The 13,729-nt window shown below is 46.9% G+C and overlaps 1 protein-coding gene across 1 annotated transcript in view; it reads left to right on the top strand.

Annotated features, from left to right (window-relative positions):
• The first annotated feature begins 705 nt into the window (after positions 1-705).
• Positions 706-13,729, top strand: part of LOC144590765 (E3 ubiquitin-protein ligase TRIM39-like) — a 53,678-nt gene continuing 40,654 nt past the window's right edge. Inside the window, exons 1-2 of the mRNA XM_078395187.1 lie at positions 706-816; positions 4,625-5,077. Of these exons, the coding sequence (XP_078251313.1) occupies positions 4,664-5,077 (414 nt within the window). The 5' untranslated portion in view covers positions 706-816; positions 4,625-4,663. The remainder of the gene's footprint in view (positions 817-4,624; positions 5,078-13,729) is intronic.

The raw sequence follows: 13,729 nt of genomic DNA on the forward strand, positions 1-13,729 counted from the left end.
CTCTTTTGAATGCATCCAGTGAATCGGCCTCCACTGCCTTCTGAGACAGAGAATTCCACAAATTCACAACTCTGCATGAAAAGGTTTTTCCTCATCTCAGTTCTAAATGGCCTACCCCTTATTCTAAAACTGTGGCCCCCGGTTCTGGACTCATGTTTCCTGCATCTAGCGTGTCCAATCCCTTAATAATTCTATATGTTTCTATAAGATCCCCTCTCATCCTTCTAAATTCCAGTGAATACAAGTCTAAATTCCAGTGAATACAGGAAAGTTTCGAGGGATAAGGGCCAAACGCGGGCAGGTAGATGGGACATCTTGGTCGACATTGACGAGATGGACCGAGGGGCCTGTTTCAGTGCTTCAAAATCAATGAAAATAAAAGAAAAATATGTAGGAAAGTACTGCAGATGCTGGTTTAAACCGAAGATAGACACACAAACATGAGGTGCTCAGTTTGAAGAAGGGTCTCGACCCGAAATGTCCCCTATTCCTTTCCCCCAGAGATGCTGCCTGGCCCGCTGAGTTACTCCGACTTTTTGTGTCCATCTTCGCTTTAAACCAACATCTCTGTAGTTCCTTCCCACACATTCTGTTTGACTCTTTCACTGGCAATGCAACGCTGCCGGCCACCGAACTCGCTCAGTAGCGCCACTGTCGGCTGTGGCCGGTGGTGCAATACGTTCAACTTCACCAGTCTCCCTGCGGGCAGAATCAAAAGCTGCCAGTAGCGAGTGAAACCCTCGCCACAGGTGAAGGCAACTTGAGGTGCGGTTTTGTAACGGCTCCTACTGCAACTCGCCTCAACGCCCGACTCAGGTACGGCGCGACCCAACACATGTCGGGATATATCGCGGGTTCCGAAGCTGGAACTTGCAAGCTGTGAACATGTCGGGCACACAAGGCTTTACCTAAATACACGCGTTCCCATGAGGAGAGTCAGTTACACTAGAAGTAATCAGTGCAGTGCACTAAATGCACACCCGAGCGGTTTGCAACTTCCAGCGAGAAAAGGTATTTTATTTGCAATGTTCGGGTGAGTTCATTCAACCCTCGATAATTTTTTTTCACGTTCGAAGATCGTTCTTTTGCGATCAAACTACATGTAAACATTGGGCGCCGGGCTAAAGTGAATCGAAGGCCTCTGTAACTTTTTAACGACCTTGCGTAAAATGGCGCTTTAAATAGTAACTCAGGCGCAGGCTTGTTTGGACATGAAGCCTGGACTCGGACCGACACTCGGACAGGGATTTAAGTGTGCAAAATTCTCTGGTAGAAAGCGGATTCCACTGTATAAGCGCTCATTATAACAAGCCTGGACGGATACAAAGGCGCTGAACTTTTCACATGTCCTTCATTGTTACTAATTGTGTTTGACTTTGGATCGCTAATCGCTAAGTTTAGAGAGACCGTATGGAGACAGGCGGGCGGCATTTTTAAAGAGGCCAATTAACCCACAAACACCGCTCGTCTTTCGGATGTGGGAGAATGTGCAAACGCTACACATACAGCACCCGAGGGCAGGCTCGAACCCGGGACCGTGACGCTGCGAGGCAGCAGCTCTATCAGCTGCACCACTGTGCTGCACTAACGGAGCAAACCGTTTAAACGTGTCTTCTCCCTAAACATGTGACCACACTGTTCTGTTTCATGCTCTTGCATGTTACGCTGATGTATCAGACTGCCGAGGATAGACACAAAAAACTGGAGTAACTCAGCAGGTCAGGCAGCATCTCAGGAGAGAAGGAATGGGTGATGTTTCGGATCGAGACCCTTCTTCAAACTGTCGAGTTTAAAATTAACTTCCCTTATCAACGTTGTCGTTCACCCAATCGCATTCTGCACGTTCCTTCCGCATTCTATCTCCGCGATATGAAACATGGTTCAAGGTTTTTCAGTTCAGTGGAACATTTTCACTACCCCTCCCCCCTCCCACATTCCAAAGACGTGCAGGGTTGTAGGTTAATTGGCGTCTGTAAATCGTCCCTTGAGTGTGGGATAGAACTAGTATATGGATGATTGCTGGCCAGCATGGACTCAGTGGGCCACAGGGCTTGTTTCATGCTGTATCACTAAACTAGAAATTGACAAGGTTAATGGCAGGATTTGAAGGTCTGAGCTATAGGGAGAGATTAGTTGGTCTAGGACGTTATTCCTTGCAGTGCAGGGGGCTGAGGGGTAATCTTTTATAGAGGTATTTAAAATAATGAGGGGAATAGAAATGGTAAATATACATTTTTTTGTTTCCCTGGATAGGGAAATGAAGAAATAGGGACATCGGTGTAATGTGAGAGGGGATAGACAATAGCAGCCTGTGGGGCAATCATTTTACACTGGGGGTGGAACGTTCCAGATGAAGTGGTTGAAGCGGGTACAAAAACAACATTTAGAAGGCATTTTGATCGGTGCATGGATAAAAAACATTTGTTTGGATATGGGTCAAATGTAAACAAATGGGTCTAGCTCAGATGAGGCATCTTATTGGGTTTGGACGGGTTGGGGTGAATGGCTTGTTTCCATCAAAGACAGACACAAAATGCTGGAGTAACTCAGCGGGACATCCAGCATCACTGGTTAGAAGGAATGGGTGATGTTTTGGGCCCTGAAGAAGGGTCTCGACCCAAAACGTCACCCATTTCTTCTATCCAGAAATGGGCCTGTCCCGCTGAGTTACCCCAGCGTTTTGTGTCTATCTTTGGTGTAAAGCAGCATCTGTAATTCCTTCCTACACGTGGCGTGTTTCCCTGCCATATGATTCTGACTCTCTGATGATGAATTTTAAATTGATTGTAACTAAATGCAGTGGAAATTAATTTACTTGAAATTTGTGGGAACAGAGTATATTATGCCACAGGGAAAACCTGAAGCTTGAATTTTGTGGGAATTGGTTTAGTTTGGAACAGGTTCATGGATCGGACAAGTGACTGAAATGTCCATGAGCAAAATGTTTAGGAGCAGCAACCACTGTTCTATGAGTACTAAAGTTGTGATGTAAAAAGACAGGGCAGGCCCACGTGCTAAAATTCTGAATTGGAGCAAAGCCAACTTTAATGGTATTAGACAGGAACTTACTGGAGCAAGTTCTAGAGCAGATGGATCTAGGAGTGCAAGTACAATGCTGGGTGGCACTGTGAGCTGCGAGGAGCATGCTATGAGGCTGCAGGGTGACTTGGATAGGTTGGGTGAGTGGGTAGATACATGGCAGATGTAGTACAATGTGGATAAATGTGAGGTTATCCACCTAGGAGAATGTGGATCGATGAAGTTTTTAGTCAGAACCCTTCGTCCGACTAATTGGTGGGGTTGGGAAAGAAAGCTGGAAAAGAGGAGAGGCAGGACACAGCATGTGTTCATCTATTACCGGCCATCGGTTCCGACACAAAGCGTCACCTGTGCACATTCTACTGGGATGATGCCTGACCCGCTGAGTTATCCAGCACTTTGTGTCTATCTCCCAGAGAGTTACTCCGATTACTCCAACATTTTCTGTGTTGATAATAGGATGTTTGCATACACAAAGATCGTACAAAGACCAATGTTGTATTTGGCCAGGTTACATGTTAAAAGCCATTTCTCTGTAGCTGTAATACAATATTCTGCACTGTGCTCAATTTTCTCTTCACAGTACCTATTGAATGTGTATGGCTTGTATATGTTTTTACTGGATACAGTTTTTCTATATATGTGTCGATACAGATCATTATCTTATACACCTCTGAAAGATGACCCCTCATCCTCCTGCGTTACAAGGAATAAAGTCCTAGCCCGCCCATGCGCTCCCTATAGATTAGGTCCTGGGGCCCTTGGATACAGAGATACATAGATCATTCTATATAGATAAATAAACCTGTTTTTCAGCTGTGTGTTCAAAGTGAGTTCTGTGTGAAAGTTTTTAGTTGAATGGCCAGTTCAGTCTTCAGTCTTTTAGTTATAATTAGATAGCTTTATGTTTTATTAACTTGATATGTTCAGTTTTTAGTTAAGGTCTGCAGATCTTTTAATACTTTGCTCTGATACCAAATAACTATTTTGCCTGAATAATTTTTTTTTTAAGCTGAATCTGGGCTCAGGAAATCATTATGAATTCAGTGATCACACACTGGGATTTATGATCTTGTGTTGGAGGTAAAAGATGGTGCCTCTGACAAGGCAGGAGCACTCCTTGGACTTTAGACTTTAGAGATACACAGTGAAGACAGGCCATTTGGCCCACCGAGTCCATGCCGACCGGTGATCACCCCGTACACTAGCACTATCCTACCCACCAGGGACAATTTACAATAAAGCCAATTAACCTACAAACCTGCATCTCTCTGGAATGTGAGATGAAACCGGAGCACCCAGAGAAAACCCACGTGGTCACATAGGGAACGTACAAACTCCGCACAGACTGCACTCGTAGGATGGAACTCGGGTCTCTTGTGCTGTAAGGCAGCAACTCTACCGCTGCGTCACTGTGTCGCCACTCCCTTCGTGCTGGAGCTTTGGCCTAAGTTGAAAGCTCTGATCTCCAGAGGAACATTCGTACTGGGAGCCTATAGGACGTGTACACCACAGGTTCAACCTGATCAACCATGAAACCACGCAGGGAGACACTAAATTTAGATGTTTGTGTTTTACTCCACAGATTTTGACGGAGGTTGCTGAGAAGGCTGGACCTTGGATAATGGCCTCCCTACCACCCCTTGGTCGACTCTACAGTGAGGTGACCTGCTCCATCTGCCTGGATTTCTTCCAGGAGCCGGTGGCCCTGGAGTGCGACCACAACTTCTGCCGGCTGTGCATCTCGCGGAGCTGGGAGAAGGGCGATGCCTTCTACTCCTGCCCCGAGTGCAGGGAGGTGTTCAAGGACAAGAGGTTGAAGCCCAACCGCAAGCTGGCCAACATTGTGGAGGGTGTGAAGGAGCTGAAGTTGGAGCCCCGCCAGGGACAGCCGGCCTTCTACTGCCAGCGGCACCAGGAGAGACACAAGCTCTTCTGCCTGGAGTGCCAGGGTGCCATCTGCATCGTCTGCTCTTGTTCCAGCGAGCACCAAGGCCACGTCATCATCCCCATCGAGGAGGCTTCCGTCCTCTACAAAGTAAGTGTCTTCAAAGAGTCATACAACATGGGGACAGGCCCTTTGGCCCCACATCTGAAGAAGGGTCTCGATCTGAAACGTCACCCATTCCTTCTCTCCAGAGATGCTGCCTGTCCCGCTGAGTTACTACAGTTTTTTGTGTCTACCTTTTGTCCAACGCATCCATGCTGACCTGGATATCCCATCTGAGCTAGTCCCATTTGCCCACGTTTTGTATCCCTCAAAACCTTCTCTATCCACGTACCTGTGCAACCGTCTTTCAAATTGTGTTTTTGGTTTATGTTTATTATTCTCACATGTACCTAACATTGTTTTGCATGCAGACACAAAATGCTGGAGTAACTCAGTGGGACAGGCATCGGGTCCACCACGATGTAGAGCTCTTCTTCTGTTCCCTCCGCCTCCGTGCCCTTTTCCCTGGGAAGGAATCCTCACCACCCAGTGATGTCCCCTTCTCCCATCTCCAACAGACCTCTCCTATTGGACTCCCCCGGATGGCCATCTGCCTTCTTTGGACATTTTCATTTCCAACTGCCGGCGGGACATCAACCGCCTCAAACTTTCCACTCCCCTTACTAACTCTAACCACTCCCTCCCTGAACGTACAGCCCTCCGCTCACTCTGCAGCAACCCCGACTTGATAATCAAACCCGCTGACAAGGGAGGTGCCATGATAGTCTGGCGCACTGACCTCTACCGGGCTGAGGCCAGACGACAACTCTCAGACATCTCCTCCTACTTAACCTTGGACCATGATCCCATAGACGAGCACCAGACCTTAATATCACACACCATTTCTGATGTCATTACCTCCGGCTCTCTGCCCTCTAAAGCCTCCAACCTTATCGTTCCCCAGCCCTGCACGGCTCGATTTTATCTTCTCCCCAAAATCCACAAACAGAACCGCCCTGGCAGACCCATTGTTTCTGCTAATAAAAAGTCTGAAGAAGGGTCTCGACCCAAAACGTCACCCATTCATTCCTTCTCTCCAGAGATGCTGCCTGACCCGCTGAGTTACCCCAGCATTTTGTGCCAATCTTCGATTTGAACCAGCATCTGCAGTTCTTTCCTACACATTGTTTTGCATTGTTTTCCAATCAAATTCGGATTTACTTTAGATGTTAGAGATATAGCACAGAAACAGACCCTTCGGCCCACTAAATCTGTGCCATCCAGTGATCACCCCTACACTAACGCTATCCTACATACCAAGGATCATTTTATAACTTACTAAAGCCAATTACCCTACTCACCTGTACATCTTTGGAGTGTGGGAGGAAACTCACGCAGTCAGAGGGAGAATGTACAAATTGTGTACAGACATCACCTGTAATCAAGATCGAACCTGGGTCTCTGGGGCTGTAAAGCAGAAACCCTGTCTGCACCAGTGTGCTGTCCGCATAACACTACACATAAACAGAATCAAGGCAAACTCGGGTATAATATGTAGCGAAGGGAAAGATACAGAGAGCAGGGTATAGTTTTCCGCATTGTCGTACAACAGTCTCAGAGACAATGTCCAAGGTTTGCAATGAGGTTGAACAAAATCAAACTGTACCCTCGCTTATGGAAGGACAATTGAGAAGCCTGATACCAGATGGGAATAACCTTTTCAGAGTCTGGTAGAGCGTACTTTCAAGCTTCTGTATCTTTGACCCAACGGGGAGAAGCAGGAAAGAGGGGCGTGCAAAATTCTTTGATATGTTGACTGCTTTCCCGAGTCAGCGTGACATGCAGATGGAGCCAGTAGCGGGGAGCCTAGTGTTAATATCTTTAGCAAATGGGTGATGAATCTGTGGAATGTATTGCCGCAGGCAGCTGTGGATGCCGTCATTGGGTATTTTTAAAGCAGAGATTGATCGATTCATGATTGGTAAGTGTGTCAAAGGTTACAGGCAGGAAAATGAGGTTGAGAGGGAAAGATAGATTGAATGGTGGAGTAGACTTGATGGGTTCAACAACCTAATTCTGCTCGCTTGTCTTACGGTCTGTGTGATGGACTGGGCTACTTTTGCACAACTCTTTGCAATTACTTGCAGGCATGGGCAGAGCTCTTCCCAAACCAAGCTGTGATGCAACCCAACAGCATGATTTCTTTAGGGAATGAGGGTTCCTCTCTTCCATTATAGATGAGGCTCTCACTCTGGTCTCCCCAATATCCTGCAGCTGAGCTCTTGCTGCCCCTCCCCCCATTCGTCGCAAGGACAGAGTCCCCCTTGTCCTCACCTTCCACCCCATCAGCCGTCCCATACAACATATAATCCTCCCACATTTTCGCCACCTCCAACGGGATCCCACTATTGGCCACATCTTCCCATCTCCACCCCTTTCTGCTTTCCGCAGAGACCGTTCCCTCTGAAACTCCCTGGTCAACTCATCCCTTCCCCCCCAAACCACCCTCTCCCTAGGTACTTTCCCCTGCAACCGCAGGAGATTCCTCCACCCTCAACTCCGTACAAGGACCCCGACAGTCTTCAGGTGAGGCAGAGGTTCACCTGCACCTCCTCCAACCACATACTGTATCCGCTGTTCCAGGTGTCAGCTCCTGTATTTCGGCGAGACCAAAAGCTGGCTGGGCGATCGTTTCGCTGAACACCTCCGCTCAGTCCGCCTAAACCTACCTGATCTCCCGGTGGCTCAGCACTTTAACTTCCCCCTCCCATTCTCAATCTCACTTTGGGCCTCCTCCACTGTCAGAGTGAGGGCCAGCGCAAATTGGAGGAACAGCACCTCATATTTCACTTGGGTAGCTTACACCCCAGCAGTTTGAACATTGACTTCTCTAACTTCAAGTTGCCCTTGCTTTTCTCCCCAACCCCTCCGCCTTCCCAGTTCACCCATCAGTCTTACTGTCTCCGACTACATTTTATCTCTGTATCGTCCACTCCTCTGACATCAGTTTGAAGAAGGGACTCGATCCGAAACGTCACCCATTCCTTCTCTCCAGAGATGCTGCTTATCCCCGCTGAGTTACTCCAGCATTTTGTGTCTACCTTCAGTATGATTTCTATGTCCCTGCCTCAACTCCCTCCTCTGACAGCTTGTCCATATACCCACCACTCAGTGAGTGATTCGGGCTCCTATTAAAGTTTTCCCCTCTCACCTTAAACCTGTGTCTTCTGGTTCTTGATTCCCCTAATCTGGGTGAAGTACTCTATGCATCCGAACTATCTATTCCATGATAGGGTTGTGGTGGTGCAGGTGATTGTGGGGGTGGGGGGGGGGGGGAGGGCAGTATGGGCATTCATGCAGCACAGAAACAGGCCCCTTGCCTCAATTCATCCATGCTGTCCAAGATGTCCCATCCAAACTAGTCCAATTTGCCTGTATTGGGTAATGTCCAGCTGAACCTTTCCTATCCATGTACCTGCCCAAATGTCCTTTAAATGTTGTTATTGTACCTGCCTTAACTACCTCCTCTGTCAAATTATTCCATACACCCACCACCCTCTGCGTGAAAAATGTTGCCCTTCATGTTCTTATTAATTATTTTCCCTCTTCATCTTAAACCTATGATCTCTGGTTCTTGATTCCCCAATCATGGGTAAAAGTCTCTGTGATTTCTTCCTATCAATTTCTCATGAATTTAAACACCTTTGTAAGATCACTCACAACCTCAGCTTCCTGCGCTCTGGAAAATAAAGTGCCTGCGTGCCCAATATTTCCCCATAGTTCAGGCCCTCACATCCTGGCAACCTCCTCGTAAATCTTCTCTGCACTCTTTACAGGTTATTAACATCCTTCCTAAGCAGTGGTATCACAAAATGCTGGAGTAACTCAGCGGGCCAGGCAGCATCTCTGGAGAGAAGGAATGGGTGACGTATCGTGTCGAGAACCTCTGTGATTCATCCTTCCTAAGCAGGGTGCTCAAAAGTAAACACAATCCTCCAAATGAGACCTCCCCAACGTCTTGTACAACAGTAACAGAGCATCCCAACTGCAGTTATTTTCCTACAAAACTATCCCAACTTCTATACTCAGTACCCCGACTGAAGAAAGATTAATATACCGAAAGCCTTCTCTGCCACATTATCTACCTATGTCGTCACTTTCAGGGAACTGTGCACCTGTATCCCTAGATCCCTCTGCTGTGCAACACTTCCAGAACCCTACCATTCACTGTGAAGGTCCAGCCCTGGTTTGACTTCTGAAAATGCAACATCTCACACAAACATTGAACTCCATTACTCATTCTTCAGCCCACGTGCCCAGCTGATCAAGATCCTGCTGTAATTTGTGACAACCCTCTTCACTGTCCACTATACTACCTACTATAATGTCAGCTACAAACTTACTAATCTTGTCTTGGATATTCTCATCCAAATTGTTTTTTGCTTTAGTTTTTAATTTTTTTAGTTTAGCTTTATTTTTGTGAGATACAACACGGAAACAGGCCCTTTGATTCACCGAGTCTGCGCCGACCAGCGATCCCCGCACATTAACACAAGCCTACACACACGAGGGACAATTTACACTTACACCAAGTATACAAAACCTAAGCCAATTAACCTGTACGTCTTTGGAGTGTGGGAGGAAACCGAAGATCTCGGAGAAAACCCTTGTGGTGATGGGGAGAACGTACAAACTGTGTACAAACAGCGCACGCAGTCAGGTCTCCGGAACTGCAAGCATTGTAGGGCAGTAACTCTACCGATGTGCCACTGTGTGGCCCATTGTTTTAATATAAACCATAAACAGCAATGGGTCTCGCACCAATCCCTGAGGCACACTAGTCTCTGGCCTCCTGTCTGAAAAACGACACACCACGACCACACTCTGCTTCCTTCCAAGAAGCCAATTCTGGATCCAGTCAGCTATCTCTCCCTGGATAACATGCAATCTAACCTCCAGAGCAGCCTAACGTGCGGAACCTTATCCAAGGCCTTACTGAAGTACACAAAGACAACATGTCAACCTTCTGGGTTTAAAAAAACCCAAATGAAATTTGTGAGACACGCTCTCCCATTTGTCGATCCAAATGCATATATCTTAGTCCTCAGAATCCTTTCCAGTAACTTGCCTACAACAGATGTAATGCCAAATGGTATTTAGTTCCTAGGCTTTTACTTGAAACCCTTCTTAAATAGAGGCACAACATTAGCCACCCTCCAGTCACCCGGCACCTCACCCGTGTCTAACGATGATTCCTATTGTCTCCAAGAGGCTCCTGCAGTTTTTTCTCTCCAGCTTCTCACAATGTCAGCTACGTCTGATCAGGCCCGAGAGATTTATCTACCTCCACGTGCCTCACTATATCCAGCACCTCCTCAACGGCAAAACAGACTGTCCTCAAGACATCTCCATTAACTGTCCCGACTTTCCCAGTTTGCATGTCCTTCTTGACAGTAAAAATAGAGGAGAAATACTCATTGAAGAGCCAAAAGGACACAAAGTGCTGGAGTAACTCACCAGGTCAGGCAGCATCTCTGGCAAACATGGATAGGTGTCTGAAAAAGGGTCTCGACTTGAAATGTCACCTATCCATGTTCTCCAGGGATGCTGCCTGATTTGCTGAGTTACTCCGGCACTTGCTGGCCTTTTGTGTATTAATCAGCATCTGCAGATCTCTGTTTCTACTCATTGAAGACTTTGCTCACTTCCTGCAGCTCCTCACATACTGTAGATGCCCACTTTGATTTCTGACAGTCCCTATTCTCTCTCTAGTTCTCTATTTCTTTCTCTCACATTCCCTCAATGTACTTGTACAATATATTTGAATTCTCCTTTATCGTATCTGCCAGAGCACTCTCTTGCCCCCATTTTTCCCTCCTGATTTCCTTTCTAAGTATTCTTAGTCCTCTGAACTCCTCTAGGGATACACTTGATCCGAGCTCCCTCTACCTGTCCCATGCTTCCTGCTTTTTCCTGAACAGAGCTTCAATTTCCCTCGTCATCCAGGCTTTCTTACTCCCACTTGCCTTTCTCTTCACTTGAACAGGAAAATGCCTGCATTCAACTTTTACCATCACACTCTTAATAGCATCCCACTTTCCGGCAGTCCCTTTGCCTGCAGCCTACTCCAATCAACTTTTACAACTTTGTGTCTGCCAGACCAGTCTGACTGTCCCCCTGATTAAATTTTATCTCTGAATGCTTTGTTGTCTTCTTCCACTCGCTAACAATGATCTATGCTACATTTTCCTTGACCTCCACTCCCTTTGATGTCACGTCTTCACGCCTTGCCCTTCCTTATATCTGTGCCTCACTCTACTCTGACTCTCAGTCTGAAGAAGGGTCTCGACCTGAAAGGTCACCCATTTCTTCTATCCCAAGATGCTGCCTGTCCCGCTGAGTTACATGAAAAATGTTCTGGATGTTGGGAGAGTCCAGAATCAGTGGTCACACCTAAAGAATAAGGGATAGGCAATTTAGAACTGAGATGAGGAAAAACCTTTTCATCCAGAGTTGTGAATCTGTGGAATTCTCTGCCACAGAAGACAGTGGAGGCCAATTCATTGGATGTTTTCAAGAGGGAGTTAGATTTAGCTCTTCGGGCTAAAGGAATCAAGGGATATGGGGGGAAAAAACAGGAACGGGGTACTAATTTTAGATGATCGGCCATGATCATATTGAATGGTGGTGCTGGCGCAAAGGGCCGAATGGCCCACTCCTCCACATATTTCTTTATGCTATTCCAGCAGTTTGTATCTATCTTCTGATATCATCAAAGTTGGTCATGCCCCAGTTCAGAACTTTAACATGAAGACCAGCCCTGCTCTTATCCGTAACTATAAAGCTAATTTAATTGTGGTCGATGTCCCAATAGCCTCACCCTCCGACACTTCAGTCACTTGCCCGTCCAAATTTCTTGAGAGTCGGTCAAGCTTTGCCCTCTGCGTTGCAGATCCTCTACATATTGGCTCAGGACATTTGACAAATTCCATCCGGTCTAAACCCTTGATGCTATGGCCTTCCTAGTCTATATTGGGAAGGTTAAAATCCCCTACTATGACAGCCTTATTATTCTCGCAACTGCCTGCAATCTCCTGGCGTATTACGTCTTCATCATGTTGGCTATTTGGCAGCCTGTAGTACACTCTCAACAAGGTGATCATCCCCTTTTTATTTCTCAGCTCCACCCATACAGCCTCACTGGACGAATCATCATTAACATCACCCCAAATAATCACCATGAAGATCTCCTTAATCAGTAAAGCAACTGCCCCTTCTCTTTCACCCACACCTCTATCTCGCCTTCAGCATCTGTACCCTGAAACGTTAATGTTAATGTGTTGGAAGGAATTGAGACACAAAAGTAACTCAGCGGGTCAGACAGCATCTCTTGAGAAAAGGAATAGGTGACGTTTCGGGTCGAGGCCCTTCCTCAGACCTGCTGAGATGCTGGTTTACACGAACGATAGACAGAAAATGCTGGAATAACTCAGGGGGTCAGGTAGCATCCCTGGAGAAAAGGAATCGTAATTGAATAAAGTAATTCAGGTCTGAAGAAGGGTCTTGACCAGAAACGTCATCTATTCCATTTCTCCAGAGATGCTGCCTGACCTGCTGAGTTACTCCAGCATTTTGTGTTTGTCCCTGAAACATTAAGCTGCCAGTCCTGTCCCTCCCTTAACCAGGCTTCCATAAAGGCTACAACATTCCAGTCACATGTACCTACCTATCCAGGCCCTGTTCTCATCCGCCTCACCCATCAGGCCTTTTACATTGAAACAGATGCTAATGAATCCAACAGTACTTCCTCACTCCCAGCTTTGCTCCTGCATACAGACCTTGTTTTCATCAACCTCTAGCCTGACCTGCATCACTCCTGCTGTGGATCACATTCCCCTGCCAACCTAGTTAACAACCAACCCGATCAGCACTAGTAAACATACTTGCCAGGATATTGGTTCCCCTGTAGTTCAGCTGCAACCCATTTGACTCTGCATTAAAGTTTGACAAGCAAGTCAACGCTGTGGTAAAAGCCAGCTTCTTCCATCTTCGTACCATAGCTAAAATCAAACCATTCCTCCAATTTGACGACATTGAAAAAATCATCCACGCATTCATTTCCTCCCGCCTAGACTACTACAACTCCCTATACACTGGGATCAGCCAATCATCCCTGTCCCGCCTGCAACTGGTCCAAAACGCCGCAGCGAGACTCCTGACGGGTCCCGTAAAAGGGACCACATCACCCCGATTCTGGCCTCTCTCCACTGGCTCCCAGTACGGTACAGAATCAACTTCAAGCTCCTCCTATTCACATACAAAGCCCTAAACCCCCCTATATAAAAACATTTCTAACCCACCACTCTAACTCCAGGTCCCTCAGGTCGGCCGACATGGGGCTACTGACTATCCCGCGGTCTAGGCTTAAGCTCAGGGGTGACCGCGCTTTTGCAGTTGCAGCTCCTAGACTGTGGAACAGCATCCCTCTCCCCATCAGATCTGCCCCCTCCATGCACTCCTTTAAGTCCAGGCTCAAAACCTATTTCTACTCCCTAGCGTTTGAGGCCCTCTGAGGGGGCGCTGTGAACTGTTTATGTATGTGCTGCTATGTTTGTGTGCCATTGTATGTTCGTTCTTAGTACCTGAACTGATGTACAGCACTTTGGTCAACTTGGGTTGTTTTTCAATGTGCTATACAAATAAACTTGACTTGATCCCTCTTCATCAGGTCACCTCTGCCCCAGAACAGATCCCAATGGC

The sequence above is a fragment of the Rhinoraja longicauda genome, unplaced genomic scaffold (genome assembly GCF_053455715.1).
Source record: "Rhinoraja longicauda isolate Sanriku21f unplaced genomic scaffold, sRhiLon1.1 Scf000302, whole genome shotgun sequence".
In the NCBI taxonomy this organism is placed as follows: Eukaryota; Metazoa; Chordata; class Chondrichthyes; order Rajiformes; family Arhynchobatidae; genus Rhinoraja; species Rhinoraja longicauda.